Genomic DNA, 20249 nt, shown 5'->3' with positions numbered 1-20249 from the left:
TCAGGTACAGCCATCTAGCTAAAAGATGCCCATCTCAAGTGTTTAAATTGGACAAGATTTCAGGATTGTTAGACCTGCTGCAAGCAAGTTTTACCGAGTCACAGGAAGAAGCTGAGCAATATGCTATGGGCTGAGAAAGTTATCATCATTATTTAAAAAAAACACACTCTTTAATGTATACATTTCTCCTCTCTTCCCTGGAAATGTTTTAGAATAAAGAAATGATTAAGTCTTTTGTCCCATGTCAGAGAAAGGTTCAGAAAGACACTGAACTGAGATTGAATGGGCTTGTTTCTCTTCCCATATGGAGGACTAGGCTACTTGGTATAAGGTCTCAAGGCATTAGTTATTCCAGTGAATGTAAATGGGAGACAAAGTTTGAGGAAGGAATGTGTTTAGAAATAAATCTGCCTAAATATATATATATATATATATATATGCACACACATGTATATGCATATATATACATACAAGTTGTACATATATTGAGACACACACATATGTAAGTATAAAAGCTGTTGTGTTTTTATTTTTCCCTCTAACCTCTGTTCTGGGGAATAGCAGAGAAATAAACGTAAATTAATGTCCAGTCCAAGGCAGTACTGATGTCTATAAAAGAACTGGTCTTTCTATCTATACAAGCTCCAAGTTCAGAAAAGACTAATCTGAAGTAATGTTTGGAACTTTAACATAATTACTTTTTTTTTTAAAAATTCTTTTTTTTTTAAGTGAGGCAATGGGGGTTAAGTGACTTGCCCAGGGTCACACAGCTAGTAAGTGTTAATTGTCTTAGGCTGGATTTGAACTCAGGTACTCCTGACTCCAGGGCCGGTGCCACCTAGCTGCCCCTAACATAGTTACTTTAAACTGACAAAATGAGGTTGACACTTTCCTGTCTTGACCATACTGATTAAAAAAAAAAAGGAAACCCACCTAGAATTTCATAGCTGAAAGGAGGGAGTGATGACTATAACCCAGCTTAAACATGTTTTCTTTAAAAAAAAAGGGGGAGGATTTGTACCCATTCCTTCCCTTCTATCTTAATTTAGCAATCCACGAGGGAGTGATAGGGAGGACTATGGAAGTATCTGAGCCTCTCTCTGTCTCTTCCCATTAATTACAAAAGTCACTGGAACCAGCATCTCCTAAAACTTTTCCCTTCCTTCAGGAATTCCTCTAGTTCCTGGAAAAGACACATAGATCAGAAGGCCACAAAGAGGATGAAGCTTTATAGCTGCCTATGTGTTTCTGAACGAAAGCCAGGAGCCGGGTGATGAACTCCAACTGTTTACATTCAGGATTTCCTTTCCTTTTAAGGGTCAGATTTGTGGTTCGTGCTCCATTGGTTCCAGGGAAAGAAGGGCTAGACAGTGGCTACACCCCCACTTCATTGCCGGTTACAAGTTCACTGGGGAAGTTAACAGCTCTGCAGAAGATAGGAGGAGGAAGACCATGAGACTTAATTGGCTTGGAAGGGGAATAGTGATGGCTAGCTTCTTTCCCCATCCTAACTACTGATAACTATTGAGCTTCTCTTAATTCTGCCGTTTTTCTTCCCTTTTTTTCCCTGTGGGCCAATGGGGGTTAAGTGACTCGCCCAGGGTCACACAGCTAGTACATGTCGAATGTCTGAGGCTGGAGTTGAACTCAGGTCTTCCTGAATCCAGGGCCGGTGCTCTATCCACTGCTCCACCTAGCCGCCCCTGACGTTTTTCTTACTACGAATTAACCAAAGAGGTTGTGTCTGAAGAAACTTTAACTAGCAACACAATTTTTATCTCAAAACAGAAAGGGGGGTGGGGCAGAGGGACAGGGTTATATTAGGTAGGGCTATAAAAAGCAAATAGTCATTATTAGTTGCTACTCACTTGTCTTGTGTTTACGTTTCTGAGGATAAAGGAGTTACTCTCTTCAGAGTCCTCCTGAGCATATCATGTGAATTTTTGTACAACTAATTTCTAATGTAAGAAAACAAGGAAAAAAGAAAGGGGGCACATGGCACTCACTCCCCAAACTCATTAAGGAGAGGGACTAGGTCTATGCTCCCCCTGCTAAAGGAATTCTCAGGCTCCTTTTGTGGGTCTGCATCTTCTCTTACAGTCTTAGGAAGTTGTCTCTCGCACTGTCCGGTGACATGCCCAGAGCACTGAACCACCATATCAGAGGCGAGTTTGAATTCTGTTCTTCCTGGTTTCAAGGCCAGCTCTATCCACTACATCATACTACCTCTCTAATCTCATTTATTCTACATTAATAAGACTAAGAAGCGTAGCTAGGTGGCACAGTGGATAGAGCCTGCAGTTAGGAAGACCCATCTTTCTGAGTTCAAATCTGGCGCCAGACACTTACTAGCTGTGTGACCCTGGGCATATCACTTAACCCTGTTTGCCTCAGTTTCCTCTTCAGTAAAATGATCTGGAGAAGGAAATGGCAAACCACTCTTGTATCTTTGCCAAGAAAACCCCAAATGGGGTCAAGGAGAGTTGGACAAGACTAAAACAACCGAATGACAACAATAAAGACTAAGTATGTTCTTTATATTTATATTAAAGGAAGATTTACATTTGGGCAAAAACACCCATTAAATGAACATTTCTCAAAGTGTAGTCTGGGACTTCTGGGGATTCCAAAGAGATCCTTTTCGGGGATCAAGAGATTAAAATAATTTTTATAATACAAAGACATTTCAATTGCTGACATGATAAATACTGATAGAGAGAACTGACATAAAAGATCTTTGGGGTTCTTAAAAATTGGTTCTGAGACCAAAAAGTTTGAGAAGTGCTTCATTAAATTAATTAATTAAAGTATTCGACCTTAACCAGAGTTGTTCTTCCAAGTTTAAGTGACCTTAGGCCAAGGTAAAATCCATATGGATATTTAACTTCCTTGGGTAAAGCTAGATCACGGAAAAGAATAATAATCATAATTACAGGTAATTAACAAAGCACTTTAAGGCTTACAAAAGTCCTGCAGAATAAGTCTAATAGGCATTATTATTCTTATTTTATGGATAACTCAAATGACTTCCCCACAGTCATAGCTACAAGTTTCAAAGGTAGGATTCGAAAGGGGCTCTCTCCAGATTCAAAGCCTACCTTGTTTTCTCCTACAACAACTAAGTGGATAGCCACAGAGATAGCAAGACCTGAATTCAAATTCTGCCCCACTTAGTTGACCTGTGACTCTGGGCAAGTCACTTAATCTCTTCAAGTCTCAGTTTCTTTATTGATAAAATCAGATGATAATAGCACCTGCCTCACAGGGAAACACACATAAAGTACTTTGCAAACCTAGCTACTCTTTTAATATCATACTAACACTCTCTACAAATATGGATACTATTATTATTACAACAAAGAGTGCCCTTAGAGATTTGTCCAGATGGTTTGTAAATTCCATGGTAGACAAAATGACAGGGAAAATATAGGAAGAAAAAGAAAATGCATTTGCACCATCCAGATTTCTCTAGAATCAGTCCTGAGAGGACACCCTCAATCTTTCAGCCTGGGGCCTACCCCTAGATAGCTCAGTGTTAAATGAGGAAGTGTTTTCACCCCTTTCAGGAGGACCAGATGCCATGATGTCAGTGAAAACCCTTCTGAAATGTGGGGCAACCCTAGCATAGACTAACCAATGGGAAAGACTGTCAGGAAGGCCCTAGGAGCTTTCAGACGCTCACCTCCAGGCACCTATAATGTTGCTGATCCACTAGCTCTCAGGTACCCAGTGTGGAATTCACAGAAAGTGGGAAGAATGAGTCCAAAGAGACCAGCAGCCAACACAGCTCTAGCAATGTGATGATGATTTACGTGTTTCATTCCTACAATGGTTATAATTTTTTTTTTCACATTCTTCTTCCTGGTGGCATTTGGCATTTCCTAGGTAGGGACCAGTATTGCTAGCAACGTAGAATTTCTTAGAAATGCTATCTGTTCACCACAATCTCTGTATTCATAGAATTAGTAACAAGCTTCACTTTTTAAATGTATAGTTTTGTTTTGTTTCTGTTGTCACCTGGAGAACCCCATCAGCGTCAAGTCGCTGGCTCTGGTCAGGATCGCTAGGTTTCAGTCTCATGGCATCACTCCGGAGAATGCTTTGTCTTTATTTATTTATTTTTGGCACAGCTTTAATTCAATGATTACTGAAATTCTGAAGTTCTTTGAAAAACAGATAATCCCAACAATCCATCAGTGACTGAAGCTAATGATAAGGGCTTTCTTTTTTCTTTTTCTTCATTTCTTATTTGTTCAATTTAAAAAGAATGATAATAATGAGTAATATGCGCATTTGTTTTAAGGTTTTAAAAAGCATTTCTCTTTGCAACAACCCTGGTATGCAGGAAGTGTAATGATCATTATCATTGTTATTATCATTCCCATCTTACAGGTGAGGACATGGAATCTTTGAGAATCCAAGGTCAGACACCTAGTTAAGCCTCAGATCTCAATTTGAACACAGAGAGCTTGGCTTCAAGTCTCTGTGATCTATCCATTACATGATGATGCCTTAAAAGAAAAGGCAAAACACAATCACCTTTGGTATAGGAGGTAAAATAATTAAAACTTGGAGAAAAGGGGAATCAGTTATCAAATATCAGCAAAATGGAATCGATCAATGAATATACATTTCTCAAGTGTCTATTATGTCCTTTGCACTGTTTTGGGCATTTGGGGCACATACAACAAAATGAAACAATCCCAAGTTTGTGCTTCAAGAATTCCTTTGGTCCTCTTGCTCCTTTGTGGTGAGGATATATTTAATTTCCAATATGGGTCCTGTGTTATTTACAACAGGATATGGGTTTTTGTTAGGACACTTTTTAACACTCTTAGGATCCACTTAAAAAGGCATATAAAGACTGGTACTGAATAGATTTTTTATTGCTTTTAATGTATTCTTCCCACTGAACACTGATTTCAGGATGCTAGTGAGTCTCTATGTATTCAGACAGAGCCCTTTTCTCCTTGATACCTTTATGGTCAGTGTGTATATTTTGTGAAGGAGACCAAAGAATTTGTAGCCATCACCACCATCCATTTTTTTTTTTTAACCATGAACTTCAGATTCAAAGTCAAAGACTTTACTTTCTAACATTCCTTGGTATATGATAAGAATTTTATAATGATAAAAAGTTTACATATTGGTACCATTGGAGAAGATTCAATGAGATGAAGGGCTATTATTATTAATTCTTATTATTATAATGTGCTACTACTGTACAAGATGGCTGACTAATGTTAGGGGTCACTGGGGCTACTGGACAGAAAGCTTCCCCCCACTAGTATGGGGAGGTACACTTTGCCATTATTTCTTTCCTTCCTTGACTCCTGCTGTCTAGACCCTTAGAAAGGCCAGGCAATGGAGTCAGTCACCTTTCCTTCACCTCCCTGCTAATGCCTCCCTCTCTTTCAGGATGGATACTAACTCCTCTTTCCCCCAGAATTCTCTCAGGTCTGTCCCTACTTTCCAAAAGTGGTACGTCAGAAGCCTCAAGGCATCTACCTTCAGAATGTACATAGTTGTTCCCATCACTTAGATGAACTGAGAGATCGTCTGCAATCCTTTTGCTGAGAGCATCAGGCCTCATTAGCTGCCCTGATGATGTGTTCCAAAGTCACCTGTTCTGTGGGTGGCAAGCAGGGCATATCCTAATTCAGTAACATTGGAAACACAAAGGAGATGAATTTGAGAGACTCTTTGGCAGAAGAATGAGCAGAATCTGGACATTAACTGGAAAATCAATCTATTGATCAATCAATATTCATTAAGTGCCTATGTGTCACGCACTGTGCTAGGTGACAGGGATCAAAATATAAAAGTGAGACAGTTCTTACCTCCAAAGAATTCTATTAGAGGGAATATTAAGAATAGAAAAGAGTTTCTGACAGAAGGAGGAACGTCTGAAGGAGGAGTAGGCTCCATAGAAGAGATGTTCTGTTGGAGCTTGGAGAGAGGACTCTACAGCCTGGCAGAGAAGGCAAGGCAGCAATTGGGAGCCACCTGCACAGTGGTAGCAATTAAAGCCACGGGAGTGAATGAAACTGTCAAGAGAGAGTATATCATAGGGAAGAGAACCAAAGACAAACATTTCATGTGATGAATGGAATGAACTTGTAACTCCTACAAATGTCTCTCAAGTTAACAGTAAGCCACAGTTTAGAGCCTTGGAGATCAAAGACTCTTAGAGGTCATTTAGCATGGACCCTTCATTCAACAGTGAAGCAGATGAAGGTGCAAGGTGAGGTGACTTACCCAAGGTCACCAAGGTTATGAGAACAATATACACAATGGCAGTGGTAATGCTTAAGCGATAATGTTAAAAAAAATAGTGAAACTGGGATGAATAGGTTCTGGGGGATTGATAAAGAAACAAATCTTTTCTTCCCATAAAATGATGGGTATTGTAGACATGGAATTTAGCATACACACCGTTGATTGCTACTGTTGTGTTAGTTGGCTTTGCTTAAATGCTTTTATTGATTTTGTCATTACAAAAAAAGGGGGGGGAAGGTCGAGGGAAAAGGGATTCAGGAGAAATGAGTGTAGTATAAAATCAAAAGCTGAATAATAAAAAAAAATTGGGGAGGAAGTGGTGGTTGTGCCTGAGAAGAGGAAGGATCATAACTGTAAGCCTACCCCATTGGGATGGCTTTGATATAACATAATATTGCCTTCAGGGAATGGCTTTTCTTTATGGAACCAAAAATACAGAGGTAATAAAGGACCCAGGTATTAAAGGTGGATGGCACCGAGAAAGACGCCGCATGCACAGAGAAACAATGGCCACACCGTCTTTTTTCCCCTCTAGCTCTGAAGCTATTTCTGCCCCAAATGCCCTTGGGAATCTGATTCGATTTCACAGGTCTCTTATCTAATTTTAAAATTGGTTCTTCCTTAATTTTACATGTGATAGCCAGCTTTTTCTTACCTATCTCCTTTCCCACAAATGACTTTAAATCCAAACTGTAGTAAGATTACCAAGGGCAAAGAGTAGATGTCCTCCTGGTTCTTTCAAATAAGTTACAATAAAATAAAATAAGCTACAGAGAGAAAACACCAGGACCAAGTGAGAGTGAGTGAGTGTTCTAGGAAGAACAGGACATGCTTGAAAGCTTCCTCTAAAGTAGCCTTTGGTCTCACTTCTGAAGTGGCCAGTACAAACACACTCCCATAGTTACCTGTGTAGGTGTCAGATGTTCAATGACTAACATTTTCAGCTATTGTCCTGAAGTGGATACTTCTGGCATGGCTCCATCAATATGGAACAGGATGAAAGGCAGTGAATATTGAAGGACCTCCAGCTCAGAGGCACTCGAAAGGCAGAGTCATATGGTGGAAAGCAATGGATTTCTAGTCAGATGTCCTGGGGTCAAATCCTAACTCTGACACCAACTCTCAGCGTGGCTGACTGTGGGCAAGTCACTTCACCACTCTAGGGTTTAGCTTCTGTGAGGAGGTGGACTAGATGATCCTAGGGGCTAGGTCTAGAGTCAGAAACCTGAGTACGAATCCAACACTTCCTAGCTGTATGACCTTGGTCAAGTCACTTCTCTTTGCCTCAGTTTCCTTAATTGTAAAATGGGGATAATAGTGCCTACCTCCCGGGGTTGCTATGAGGATCAAATGAGATGATGTTTCTAAAGTGCTTAGCACAGTGCCTGGCACATAGTGGATGCTTGATAGATCAATCCTTTCTTTCCTCCTTCTCCCCTTTCCTTTCTTTTCTTCTTCCCTCCCTCTGTCCCTCCTCTGAAGTGCCTTCCTGAGGAAACTGAGGCTGAAAGAGATTAAAAGTGGCTTGTCCAGTGTCCCATGGCTGGTAAGTGTCTGAGGCCAGATTTCCTGACTCTGGGGCTAGTGCTCTATGTGGGGGTAGCACAGTGCTACCTCACTGCCTTTATAGCCATACAGATTCAGGCAAAAAGGGTCTGACAGATGACTAGTTACAAGTCCTGGGCTCTCTCTATCAGCATAACATGTCTTTGTGCTTACCACAGGGCCTGGTACAGAGAAGATGCTTAAGCAGTAATTATGGACTGAATGCCTCTCTTACTCATGGTGGTTCCAGCTCAGGATCCATTCTTCTCTATTGCATATTCAAACAAGTAGGATCCACACTGTGACCCACCCCAAATCCTAGGGATGAATGGATTTCCTTAATCTTGCCCTAGTTTGCATGAGTTTGCAAAGACATTATTTGGCTTAATAGATTCTGCATAAGTCTGAGACCCTTCTCACTTCTTAGACAACCTTACTTTCTCTTATGGCCATATCACAAGAAAAAGAACATCCAATCATTGGCCCATGGCAAACACCTTCCCAATTGTTTTTTTTTTTAAATGGAAATGAAAGCAAAATTAGAATAGAAAGATAGAATATATTCAACAGAGCTGGGGAAAGACTTTTGTTTTTTTTAAAAACCACAGGCAAATTTGAAAAGTTGTGCTTCCTCTGACTCATTTTGAAAATTATGTCCTGTGTGTTACTGTATATCAAAAGCTTTAGGCCTTCCCATTAACATATATGACATCACAAGAATGAATTCCTACATGTGGCACTTTCTGACATTAAAAATATGTGTGTAACCTCTTAAAATTCTATTACCTGCCCCCTCAGACTCACCATCACCTATATAACTGTCCTACTCCCGTGAGCTAGAACAAACAAATTCCTCTTTTGGGTCACAACTTCCTATCTATCCTTCTACCTCTTCCTCTGCTTCACTCCCCCTTCAACCTTTTCTTTATCCTCACTGTGACTTCTGGTCATCTAACCCTAATTGCTCTCTCCTAGTTCATTATCCTTGATCTGGGTTCATTTTCTTCTCTTCATAATCTTTAAATGCCAAAGTGAGGAATTTGTAGTCTTGACCGTATAGTTAATTAACTATACATTGTCCTTTACCCTTGAATCCTTTGACCCTTTGTTCTATCACCACTCATGCCCTGCAAAATGATAGGCCTAGGTTACCCCCACCTTCGATGCCTTCTACTCATATTTTGCTATAAAAGCAAATGGAGAAGTCATATAACTGTGCTAACTGGACCCACTGCAAATTTATGCTCTCAAATTTCAAATAGGTTCCTACTGTTGCACAACAGCCCTTTTATTCTCCCCTGACTGATTCTCTCCTACACTCCCTCACAATATCTGTTCCAAATCTTTTCTTTAAGTCTCTTATTCCACTTCTCCCTCCTCCCTGTTGCTACTGAGAGAAGAGAAGCCATCCACTGTGTGCTTCCTCTTCTCCCCTAGCCTATATGCCCAGACCCTTCTCTATTACTCCTACCACTATTCCTTCCTGATTTATTCTAGACTGAAAGGGAGGGGGCGCTTTTCTTCTTGTCCAGGGTAATCTTTTTCCTTGTGCCTTTGATCTCATCATTTCCCAACTCCTTCAGGAGCCCCTTCTATCTTCATTTTTTTTTTAAGTGAGGCAATTGGGGTTAAGAGACTTGCCCAGGGTCACACAGCTAGTAAGTGTTAAGTGTCTGAGGCCGGATTTGAACTCAGGCCCTCCTGAATCCAGGGCTGGTGCTCTATCCACTGCGCCACCTAGCTGCCCCGTCAATTTATTTTTACTGATTGCCTCTTTCCCTGAAGTGTCTGAATAGGATCTTTAAAACTCCTTTACCTGTGTGCCATCTCCTCCTTATCCTCACCCTCTCTTCCATTTCATTGCCCAAACTCCTAAAAACAGCCATCTACGTTCATCTCCAATTCTTCATTTCCCTCTCACTTCTAAATCACCTTAACACTCAAACTCATATGAATCTAATCTTTTCTTTTAAAAAATTATTTTATGCTCTTGGTTTTTACTTCATATCCACTCCTTTCTTCCTTCAGCTCCTTTCTTTCCTAATGTTTATTTCTCAATATATTTTTCCCTACCCCTTACTCAGAAAATCATCCTTTGGGATCAAAGATGAAATAAAAAAAGCAGTTCAGAACAAAATTAACCAACACATTAGCCATATATAAAAGTATATGCAATTAAAAAACAAAGAAGAGAATAAAAGAGGGTCATTAAAACATCTTTTTTTTTAATGAAGAAAACAGAAGGAAGACCTGAAAGAGACACAGACAACCAAGACAGCTTTAAAAAAGCTACATGAACTTATTATATACTTAAAAAGAAAAGCAAATTATATTTAACAGTGATTCTCTTATTATGTTCTACTACATGGGCATGCTCATTTTCTTGTGCGTAAGTTCAGGAAAAAAAAAAACAAAATTTAAAAAAAATTTTGAAAAGAGAATCCATGTATGCCACATTCCAGATCCCAGGTTCCCCACCTCTGTAATGAAGGGAGGAAGATACATTTTCTTTTTTGTTTTGTTTTGTTTTTGTTTTTTGGCAGGGCAATGGGGTTTAAGTGACTTGCCCAGGGTCACACAGCTAGTAAGTGTCAAGTGTCTGAGGCCAGATTTGAACTCAGGTACTCCAGAATCCAGGGCCAGCGCTTTAACCACTGCGCCATCTAGCTGCCCCGAAGATACATTTTTTCTACTTTTCTTCATGGCTAAGCTTGGTCATCATAATTATACTGTGTTCAATTTTGGTTTTGGTTTTATATTACTGCAGTCATTATGTCTATTTTTTTCCTGGCTCTGTTATGTTACTACTCAACAGCTCATTTAACTGCTTCTCTGAATTCTGCCTATTTCCTATAGCACAGTAACATCATTACATTCACACATCAGTTACTCATTCCTCAACCAATGTTCTCTCAACTATTCAACATGGTGGCCTTTTCTCAGTCCACATTCTTCTTAACCTTCCTGCAGTTCATGACACTGCTGATCACCCCCTCCTGAATATTCTTTCACTGTGACACTGGTATTCTCTGCCTCCTCCCACCACCCCTAGATGAATTATAGCAATAGCTTTCCAATTGGTCTTCCTGCCTTTAAATCCTCCCATCTCTACTTTAACTTCCACATAACTGCTAAAATATCTCCCTAAAAATGGGTCTGACTGTGTGTCTTTCTTATTCAATTTCTATAGTACCATATCGCTTCTCAGATAAAATATAATGCAGCTTGATGTTTAAACCTCTTTACAATGTGGCCTTCAGTTTTCCCTCCTAAACTTATTTCACATCAATCCCTAAATCTGCCTATTTGTGGGAGTTTCCCTTCAATCCCCGCTGCCCTGACTTTGAACAAGCTATTGTCCCCCCTCCTGCCACCCTCGTCCCTGGGTGGCACACCTTCCCTACCTCTCCTCCTTTAAATCCTAATCTTCCTTCAAGTGTGACCTCCAGGGGAAGTTATCCCTTACCTGCCTCTGCAAATCATCTTGTATTTATTTATCTGTTTACGTTCTGTATCCCCGGAGGAATGTAAGCTTCTTAAGGACATCAATATTTTCTTTTTAGTTTGTTTTCATAACCCCAGAGCCAAACCCGTATGCCTTTCACACAGGAAGTACCTAATGAATGTTTGGTGAATAAAAAAAAAGGCCTCGGTGCCTAATAAGGAAAGATCACAAACTGGTCACACGTCATCTGAAGATTGGGTGGATAACCTGGGCATGTTCAGCTGGGAGAAGAGAAGACTTAGGGGAGATCTGAGTGATTCTGTTTGGTCCCAGAGAGTAGAAGTCACAAAGCGTCCAATTTTTACTTCCTCATAATGAGAACTACGTAAAAGTACAATGACTCATCTCCATCCCAGGTGGTGGGTTCCCCATTGATGGGAGTTTTTAGGCAGAGGATGCTATATTGAGGATTCCTTTCCTTTAAGCTAGATGGCTGATGAGGCCCCTTCCAACTTTCAAATTCTGTGGCTGTGATGACAGCTGCCAGGGTAGGTAGAAGGTGAGCCATGGTTACCTCTTGGAAACAGAAATAAGTTAATAATCTTCAACTCAAAGATGAACAGAGATAGAAGGGACGTCCAAAGCCATCTAGCCCAACCCTATTATTTTCCAGATGAGGAACCTAAAAGCGCAGGGAAGAAGGAAGAGCCCTTTTCCAAGAGGGGCTGAGCAAATCTAGTACTACTCCTGCTATAACACCAATGCTAAGCTTTAGACTGCCAGTCAAGTCACCAGGAGACCCCAGATCCCACTTTCAGGTAAAACAGATAGAGAATAGTTGTACTTACTTTTTTTTTTTTTAAAGTGAGGCAATTGGGGTTAAGTGACTTGCCCAGGGTCACACAGCTAGTAAGTGTTAAATGTCTAAGGCCAGATTTGAACTCAGGTCCTCCTGACTCCAGGGCCAGTGCTCTATTCACTGCACCACCTAGCTGCCCAGTTGTACTTACTTTCGACGAAACATTTCTGCGAATATGCAGCCAACACTCCATAGGTCCACTGGTGTGGCGTAACTGGACTGAAGCAAGACTTCAGGTGCTCTGTACCACAAAGTAACCACCTGCAAAAGAGCATGAACATACATGAAGTAGAAAATAATTATTTCCTTCAGCACCAATGCCCCATCTTAGTTGGTGCCAAGATCCAAGGAAGAAAGAATCCCTCTGCCATTCTTTAGAGCGCTACAAATGAAACAGGGAGGCAAAGACGAATTTTTCAGGGAGGTGAATACATCAGCTGACTTATGAGAAACTTCACAACTTTTAGCACAGTGCAAGATCATATATTTAGAGATGGAAGGGGGTTTAGACACTATCTAGTCTAACACTCTCATTTTACAGAAAAGTAAACTGAGGCCAAGAGAGGTAGTAAATAGCAGAGTCAAGATCTGAGCCCTAGTCTTCTGATTCTATACCAGGAACCCCCTTTTCATGGCAGAATTCTGCTTGGGGGTGGGGGAACCTTTTAAAGTCTAAATTACAGGTGCTGAGTCAAAGTTGGCTTTTAGTGAGAGAACATGATAAACTAAACAAAGCCACCTGACAAAATAACACATCTCTTTAGAAACTAATGGAACCAAAGGCTTGAAAAGGATTGGGAAAAATCCTACAATTTCCCCAGATTCCAGGTTGGGAAATACCTAAAACACCCCAGAAACATAAGAACCTATTACAGTTTGGAGAATGTAAATCAAAAGAGTATTAATGTTCCAACTGTCTATAGAATAGCAAATCCATTTTCTTAAGAAAATATTAACGCAGGGGCAGCTAGGTGGTGAAGTGGATACAGCACTGGCCCCAGATTCAGGAGGACCTGAGTTCAAATCCCACCTCAGACACTTAACATTTACTAGCTGTGTGACCCTGGGCAAGTCACTTAACCCCAACTGCCTCACCAAAAAAAAAAAAAAAAAAAAAAAAGAAAAGAAAGAAAGAAAGAAAGAAAAAAGAAAATATTAACGCATATTTCAAAATATTTCAAAAATCACTTAGAACCAGATAAACTTGAGAGTGTTTTTAGGGGGCAGCTAGGTGGCACAGAGCACTGGCCCTAGATTCAGGAAGATCTGAGTTCAAATTCAGCCTCAGACACTTGACACTAGCTGTGTGACTCTGGGCAAGTCACTTAACCCTTATTGCCCTGAAAAAAAAGAAAAAAAGGAAAGTTTTTAAAGGATATTTTAAATTTAAAATTATGAATTTTAAATGACCATTTCTAGTTTGAGAGTAAGGAAAAACAGATAAGCTCTAATAATTTCCATTTGGATTTCATCTTTTCATCCAATCCAATCCAAACCAATGAAAGCATTTATCAGGGGAAGTTTGGTGGCACAGTGGATAGAGCACCAGTCCGGGAGTCAGGATGACTAATCTTCCTGAATTCAAATCCAGCTTCAGATACCAGCTATGTGACCTTGGGCAAGTCATGTAACTTTGTTGGCCTCAGTTTCCTCATCTGTAAAATGAGCTGGAGAAGGAAATGGCAAATTGCCCCATTATCTTTGCCAAGAAAACCCCAAATGGGATCAAAAGAGTGGAAAACTGAAAATAGCTCAACAAAAACAACAAGCAAAGGCACAAGCAAAACTCAGCCTTAACACTGAAGGACTCTACATTCTGCTGGGGTATCACACATGTACACAGAGAAGGAAATACAAGATAATTTGAAGACGGAGGGGGATCAGAACAAGCTTTCTTTAGGGGGTGGCACACAAACCAAGGACGGTAGGTGAAAGAGACAGGGAAGGAATGAATTCTAGGCTTAGAAGGAGAGCCTCTGAAAAGTCAGGAAAGGCAGAAGAAGATGGAATTCAGTTTGGGAAACATTAAGTAGTTCAGTGTGTGAAGGACAACACGGTATGTCTGAAAACGTGGTCTAGAAACAGACAGTGAGCCAGGGAATGACACAGTCAAATCCATGCTTGGGGAAGATTCGCTCAGCACTGAAATAGTTAGAAGAAACTGCTAACTAGATGTGACTCAAAATGTAGAAATGCTTGTTGGAAATGAATTTAAGATGCCAAGATGCTCAGAAAGTCCAGAGTACAACAGGTAAAATTCAGGTGCTAATCCTTCCAAATTCAGTTCACAGCATCTTAAAAAGAGCTCAGAGGCTACCTAGTATGTATGACCTATAACAAGAATCTCCTCTAACATTCCAAACATGGTCAACCAGCCTTTGAGTGAAGCCCTCAAATGCCGTCATTGTCTTTGGTACTTTCCTCTGGACACATTGTCTAGTTTGGTAATGCCCTAAGATGCAATGTCCACACATGTGGATACAGTATTTCCAGATGTAGTCTAAACAGGACTCAGGAGAGTAGGATTATCACTTCCATTGTTTCAGGTACCACACCTTTCTTAATTCAATTTAAGATGGTACCATTTTAAAAAAATTTGGTTTAATTTACTAAGTGCCATCTCTGCTGGCATGTCAATGAAGACATGCATTATTGGAAAAGGTGGTTCCATTACATAATGAGAATCAGAGATACTGATGGAAAGCTCTTGGGCACCATTTATCAGTCCATGCCCTGTCAAAAGCTAGGGAGGAGCTCCAATAAGTTCTAGGGAGGAACCTGACAAGAGTCACACAAGAGGCCAAGGTGTGAATGGGTTATGACTAGCATCATGGGAGAGTATTTAGATTGATGACATCTAAGATTATACGATCACAGATTTAAAGCCAGAAGGAACCTTCAATCCAGTCCAGTGCCACTCATTTTACTGAGACATAGATAGGTTAGATAACGTATGTCAGGTCATACCACCACAAAGTCTCAGAGACAAGACTTACACCCAAGTGTTCCTGATGTCAGGTGCTTATGGAAGGAAAAGAAAAGTTCATATTCTGAAACATTCTGAGTACACCAGCTTTTCATGTTCTCCATAATAAACCCAAAGCAGTAAGGAATTCCTTTTACAAGGAGTTTTAATAGGGTCCCCTTTTCTTGGCCATCAAGCCTTTAATCAGTGAAGCTTACTTTTGTTGCCAAGAGTCTTCTTAACTTTCCTATAACCATTCAAAATAGCTCTAGACAAATAACCAAAGAAATAGATCTTATTTATTAAAGAGAATAAATAAGTTAAATTGAATTTACAAAGTTTTGAAGTATCTTTAAGAAAAATCTTCAATTTTATCTGGTAGTGCTTATAACAGTGCCTAGCCAATAGGAAGCATTTAATAAGAGTTTATTGATTAACTGCTTGGGTCCTAAGTGATTCTGAAATACATGTCTTAAGACAATTGATTTGCTGCCTTTCTAGTCTAGTTTCTGAACCATGAACCCAGCTGTGCATTGATACATATCCATTAATCTTATTTAATAATAAATTTAGTTTGGTTTTAGACTTTAGTCTCTTACTCCCCTTGACCTTGTCATTCATGGCCATGGCTGAAGCCTGGTGGACATGGGGTTGGAGGATCTAGATGAGTTGGGACTAGAAAACTTTCTGTTAATGATCTCTAAGAAGTAAAAGAGTAAGTGAGATAGTTATTAGAGTAATGAGCAGGAAAGCCTATGACAGAAGGTAGTTTCAAGGACTAGAAGGATAATTTGGCAACAAAATATTAACAAGATATAAGGGACAGTCTGGAAACAAAGTGCAAGGTCAGTCTAGAGTTTAAACACATAGACAAAGACACATACACGCCGAATAAGGTCTGAGCTTGATCAATGGGAAGTCACCTATTAGGTCCTATACAACAAGGCATGTGTGCCTGTGTACTTACAAACACAAGCACCACATGCTAACTCTACCCCCTTCTTTCTTCTTCAAATGAGCTTCAGCCTTGGACAGCTCCTGGCAGCTAGCAATAGTTCCCAAATGGAAAACAGCTGTGTCAGAGTGGTGATAGATAGTCCCTAGTATCTCATTTATGTTTCTTACCGTTTTGCCTCCTATTAGGGGACATGTGTGTGTGTATGTGTGGGTAAATGATGAGCAAATTCATGAACTAGGGCCAGATATAAAAGGGTGAGAGTAGAAGGTCTCTGAGGTCTCTTCTAGCCCTAAACCTATGATCTTCTAAATTATTTACATGTCACTGTCAATTATCACCACATATTTGGCTTCAGTTTCTTAAATTCAGCATTGTTATCCAACCGGTCATGCATTTACCTACAAGTTCAGCAAGTCGATAATATAAGGAGCAACTACTCTAACAATGCCTAAAAAATACAACGATTTGAAAAAAGAATACAAGTACATTTAAAAACACAACACTCTTAAATCCACGGTTTCATGGAGGCAGGAGGTCCACAGATGTTGAATATTGCATGTGCTTTGTATCTAATATACCGATCAGTTATACTGATTTTTTCTCTTCTTTTTGATCTCTAAAAATACTATTTGTTATATGGGATGGTTATCTGAGATGAGAAAGGCTAGGGATACTGGGGAAAGCTATAAGGGTATAAACAAAAACCAAAAAACCCCCCCAATTTATAAAATTTATGGAAAGTATGTGACATGAAGCAATGAATGCAGTATGTAACTTGATTTAACAAATATTCATAGTGTTCCTGCTATGTAGAAGGCTAATATCTGCAAGATAAGCTGCATGGTATCAAAGGGTACAGTATAGCGAGGATTCCTTTTCATGTACAGGTCGGATGGGATGGACGTTAATAGGTCACCGCCAACTCTCAATTCTGTAATTCTTTGCTTTAGAAACTTATAACAAAAGTAACTTTTAATTATAACAATGTAGCTTCCTTGTAAGTCACAGATAAAGTTAAGCATAAAGTTATGGACTGTTTTATTAAAGGGATGGTTTATGAGGGAAGTGATGATCACTAATGACCAGTATGATGAGTTTATGGAGAAGAGGTCATGCCAGACTCAGTTCCTTTTTTTTGCAGGGTAACTAGCATGGTAATCAGGAGAATACAGTAGACAGAGTATATGACTAGGTTTCAGGATTTTGACAGTCTCTCATCATGTTCTTTTTAAAAAAATTCTTCTCTCCCTCCCTGGACACCCCCTAAATCCATTGAGAAGGCAAGAAATATGATATTCATCATACATTCTCATATGATTCTTGGGCACCGGATGGAGAAATGTCAGCTAGATGAGACCACAGCTGGGTGTGCTCAGTAATGACTAAAACTAATAAGATTCAAGGAATAGTGATCAATGAACTGATATCAACCTGGAGAAAAGTCATAGAATCCTAGATTAAGCGTTGAAAGGGATCTCTGAGGTAATATAAACTGCTCTGCCCATTTTATTGATGAAGAACTGAGAACTAAGAGAGGTTGAGTGTTAAGTGTACTGTCCAAGCTCACTGGAGTAGTAAGAGTCAGAACCAAGATCTGAACCAAGATCTGGACCTCGATCTTCTGATCTCAGATTTAACACTCTTTCTACCATATCAAGCTTCTACTCAGGTTCCTTGTATAGGATCCCAGGAGTTTTCTCAAAAAGTTTTATTTTTTTATATATTCATTAGTGTATTTTTTGTCTCTCTGGAGGTCCTTGAGAGCAGTTTTTGTTTTATTTTTGTCTTTGTTAACACTAGAGCTTCACACTATGTCAACTACACAGCAGGCACTTAATAAATGCTTATTGATTGTTTTTTCAACGAATTTCCAATTTTCACCATAACCAATCCAGGCCCTCTATTCCTCTCTCTCTCTTTGTGTGTGTGTGTGTGTTTTGGTGGGGCAATGATGGTTAAGTGACTTGCCCAGGGTCATACAGCTAGTAAGTGTCAAGTGTCTGAGGTCACATTTGAACTCAGATCCTCCTGAATCTAGGGCCGGTGCTTTATCCACTGCACCACCTAGCTGCTCCCCCCCCCCCATTCCCCTCTTAAAAAACAACTCCGGGGCAGCTAGGTGGCACAGTGGATAGAGCACCAGCCCTGGAGTCAGGAGTACCTGAGTTCAAATCTGGCTTCAGACACTTAACACTTACTAGTTGTGTGACCTTGGGCAAGTCACTTAACCCCAATTGCCTCACTAAAAAACAAAAAAACAAAAGAAAACCCCAAAACCAAAAACAACTCCACAAATCATTTAGATTCTGAGTCATCTTCACATCCATTATTAGAAATACCAGGAATAAGCCAATTTCTTCAATTATACCAGCATAGGCATTGTGAATGGAAATTTATTGATTACATTAAAAAAATATTTGGAAGCATCATGGTTCTCCATGTGATAGCCAATTCAAGGCTTTCATAGTGTTTTAAAGTTTTAGAGCACAGAATAAAACACCCATAATCTGAATATCACTATCTGAAAATATTAGTACCTGAATTATCAATATTAGAACCCTATTCAAAAAAGATGAAAGGGATAATAATAATAACAATAAACTCCAGAAATTAAATCAAATCAATAGGTAAAGGTGACACCTTAGTATTTGTAATATTAGGCATGCTGTTATCTAGGACAAAACAACGGTTAAATAAGTTAACAGACTTAGTGGCAACCTAAAATCAAAGCTTGATGGGTAGAAAAATGTTTAAAGCAATTAACATCTACACAGGTTCATCTTAAGGTATACTTTTAGTACTGTAAAATGGACTAGGACAATTTTAGAAAATTTCCTAACAATTTTAGAAAATTCCTAACAAAGGGCCCATCACTTTAATGAGCCACAAAAAACTGAATAATTCTTCACCAAAAAAAGGAGACAAAATGATAGATGTTCTTTCTATTCTTTTCTTTTTTTGGGGGGTGGTGGTGGTGCAATGAGGGTTAAGTGACTTGCCCAAGGTCACACAGCTAGTAAGTGTCAAGTGTCTGAGGCTGGATTTGAAATCAGGTCCTCCAGGGCCAGTGCTTTATCCACTGCACCACCTAGCTGCCCCCGATAGATGTTCTTAGAGTACCTGATAACCACAACAAAAATATAGAGAGATACTTTTGGAGCATGCAAGTATCCCTTCACTGAGCAATAGCAGAGGCTAATAAGAGATAACACCACTGGATACATAGATTATCACCACTTCTGGGTCAGTGGATTAATAAACTTGCTTTTTAAATATTTTGATTGCTACACTCCAGCATCATAGGTTTCATTTGTAATCTAATTCGTTAGACATTCACTAGCTTTCATTTACTGTATACTGACAAATGATAATAACCCCTCACCATAAGGGACCTGAAGATATTCTGGAGAAATTCACCAATAAACGGTCCTTAAAGTGAAGATCTTTTTATCGCAGAATGAACTCATTTATTTTATTTTTTATTTGTTTGTTTTTGGTGAGGCAATTGGGGTTAAGTGACTTGCCCAGGGTTACACAGCTAGTTAAGTGTCAAGTGTCTGAGGGGGCATTTGAATTCAGGTCCTCCTGACTCCAGGGCCAGTACTCTATCCACTGCACCACCTAGCTGCCCCGGTCAGCTGTCTTTTAATTTCTCACCATCTGCACGCCTTCATCCCATCCCCCTACACCTTGTTCTGCCTTCTTTTTTAATGTGTTGTCTTCCCTTATTAGACTGCTCTTAAAGGCTGGGGTTGTCTCTCTTTTAGCATTTCATACAATGCCTAGCACATGAAATAAATGTTATTGACTGCCCGACAGTTGTCTGAACAGGACATTGATCCCTAAGAACAATTACAACTTTTAAAAAATGCAAACATGATCTTTAAGCTACATGGAATAACCAAACAGGATACCCGGTACCTAGCAGGAGAGACTGAAACCACGGGGTGACAGGATGGCACAGGCATCATTCCTGTTATCCTTTCTGCTTTGGGAGTTGTATTAAGGAAGCTTTCAGTGAGTTTACAAAGGATGAGCTTACATTCTAATACTTTTATGTAACTACAAAAAAGCAGTTGTTTTATCCCCCTGTGCAGCTGTCTATAGAATATAACAGACAGACAATAGGCAGGCAAGCAACTCATTTTGAGATGATTTCTATCTGAACCCCATTGAAAAAGCCAAGAAGAACAGGGTA

General features: G+C 39.7%; 1 protein-coding gene across 2 annotated transcripts in view; it reads right to left on the bottom strand.

Annotated features, from left to right (window-relative positions):
* CDK6 (cyclin dependent kinase 6) overlaps nucleotides 1-20249 on the bottom strand; it is a 272271-nt gene that overhangs the window by 73377 nt on the left and 178645 nt on the right. For both annotated transcript variants that reach the window (XM_043968766.1, XM_043968767.1), the window contains exon 4: nucleotides 12280-12389. In XM_043968766.1, coding sequence (XP_043824701.1) covers nucleotides 12280-12389 — 110 coding nt within the window. The remainder of the gene's footprint in view (nucleotides 1-12279; nucleotides 12390-20249) is intronic.

This window comes from Dromiciops gliroides, chromosome 5 (genome assembly GCF_019393635.1).
Source record: "Dromiciops gliroides isolate mDroGli1 chromosome 5, mDroGli1.pri, whole genome shotgun sequence".
Taxonomy (NCBI): Eukaryota; Metazoa; Chordata; class Mammalia; order Microbiotheria; family Microbiotheriidae; genus Dromiciops; species Dromiciops gliroides.
This window is presented reverse-complemented; position numbering and strand designations above follow the sequence as displayed.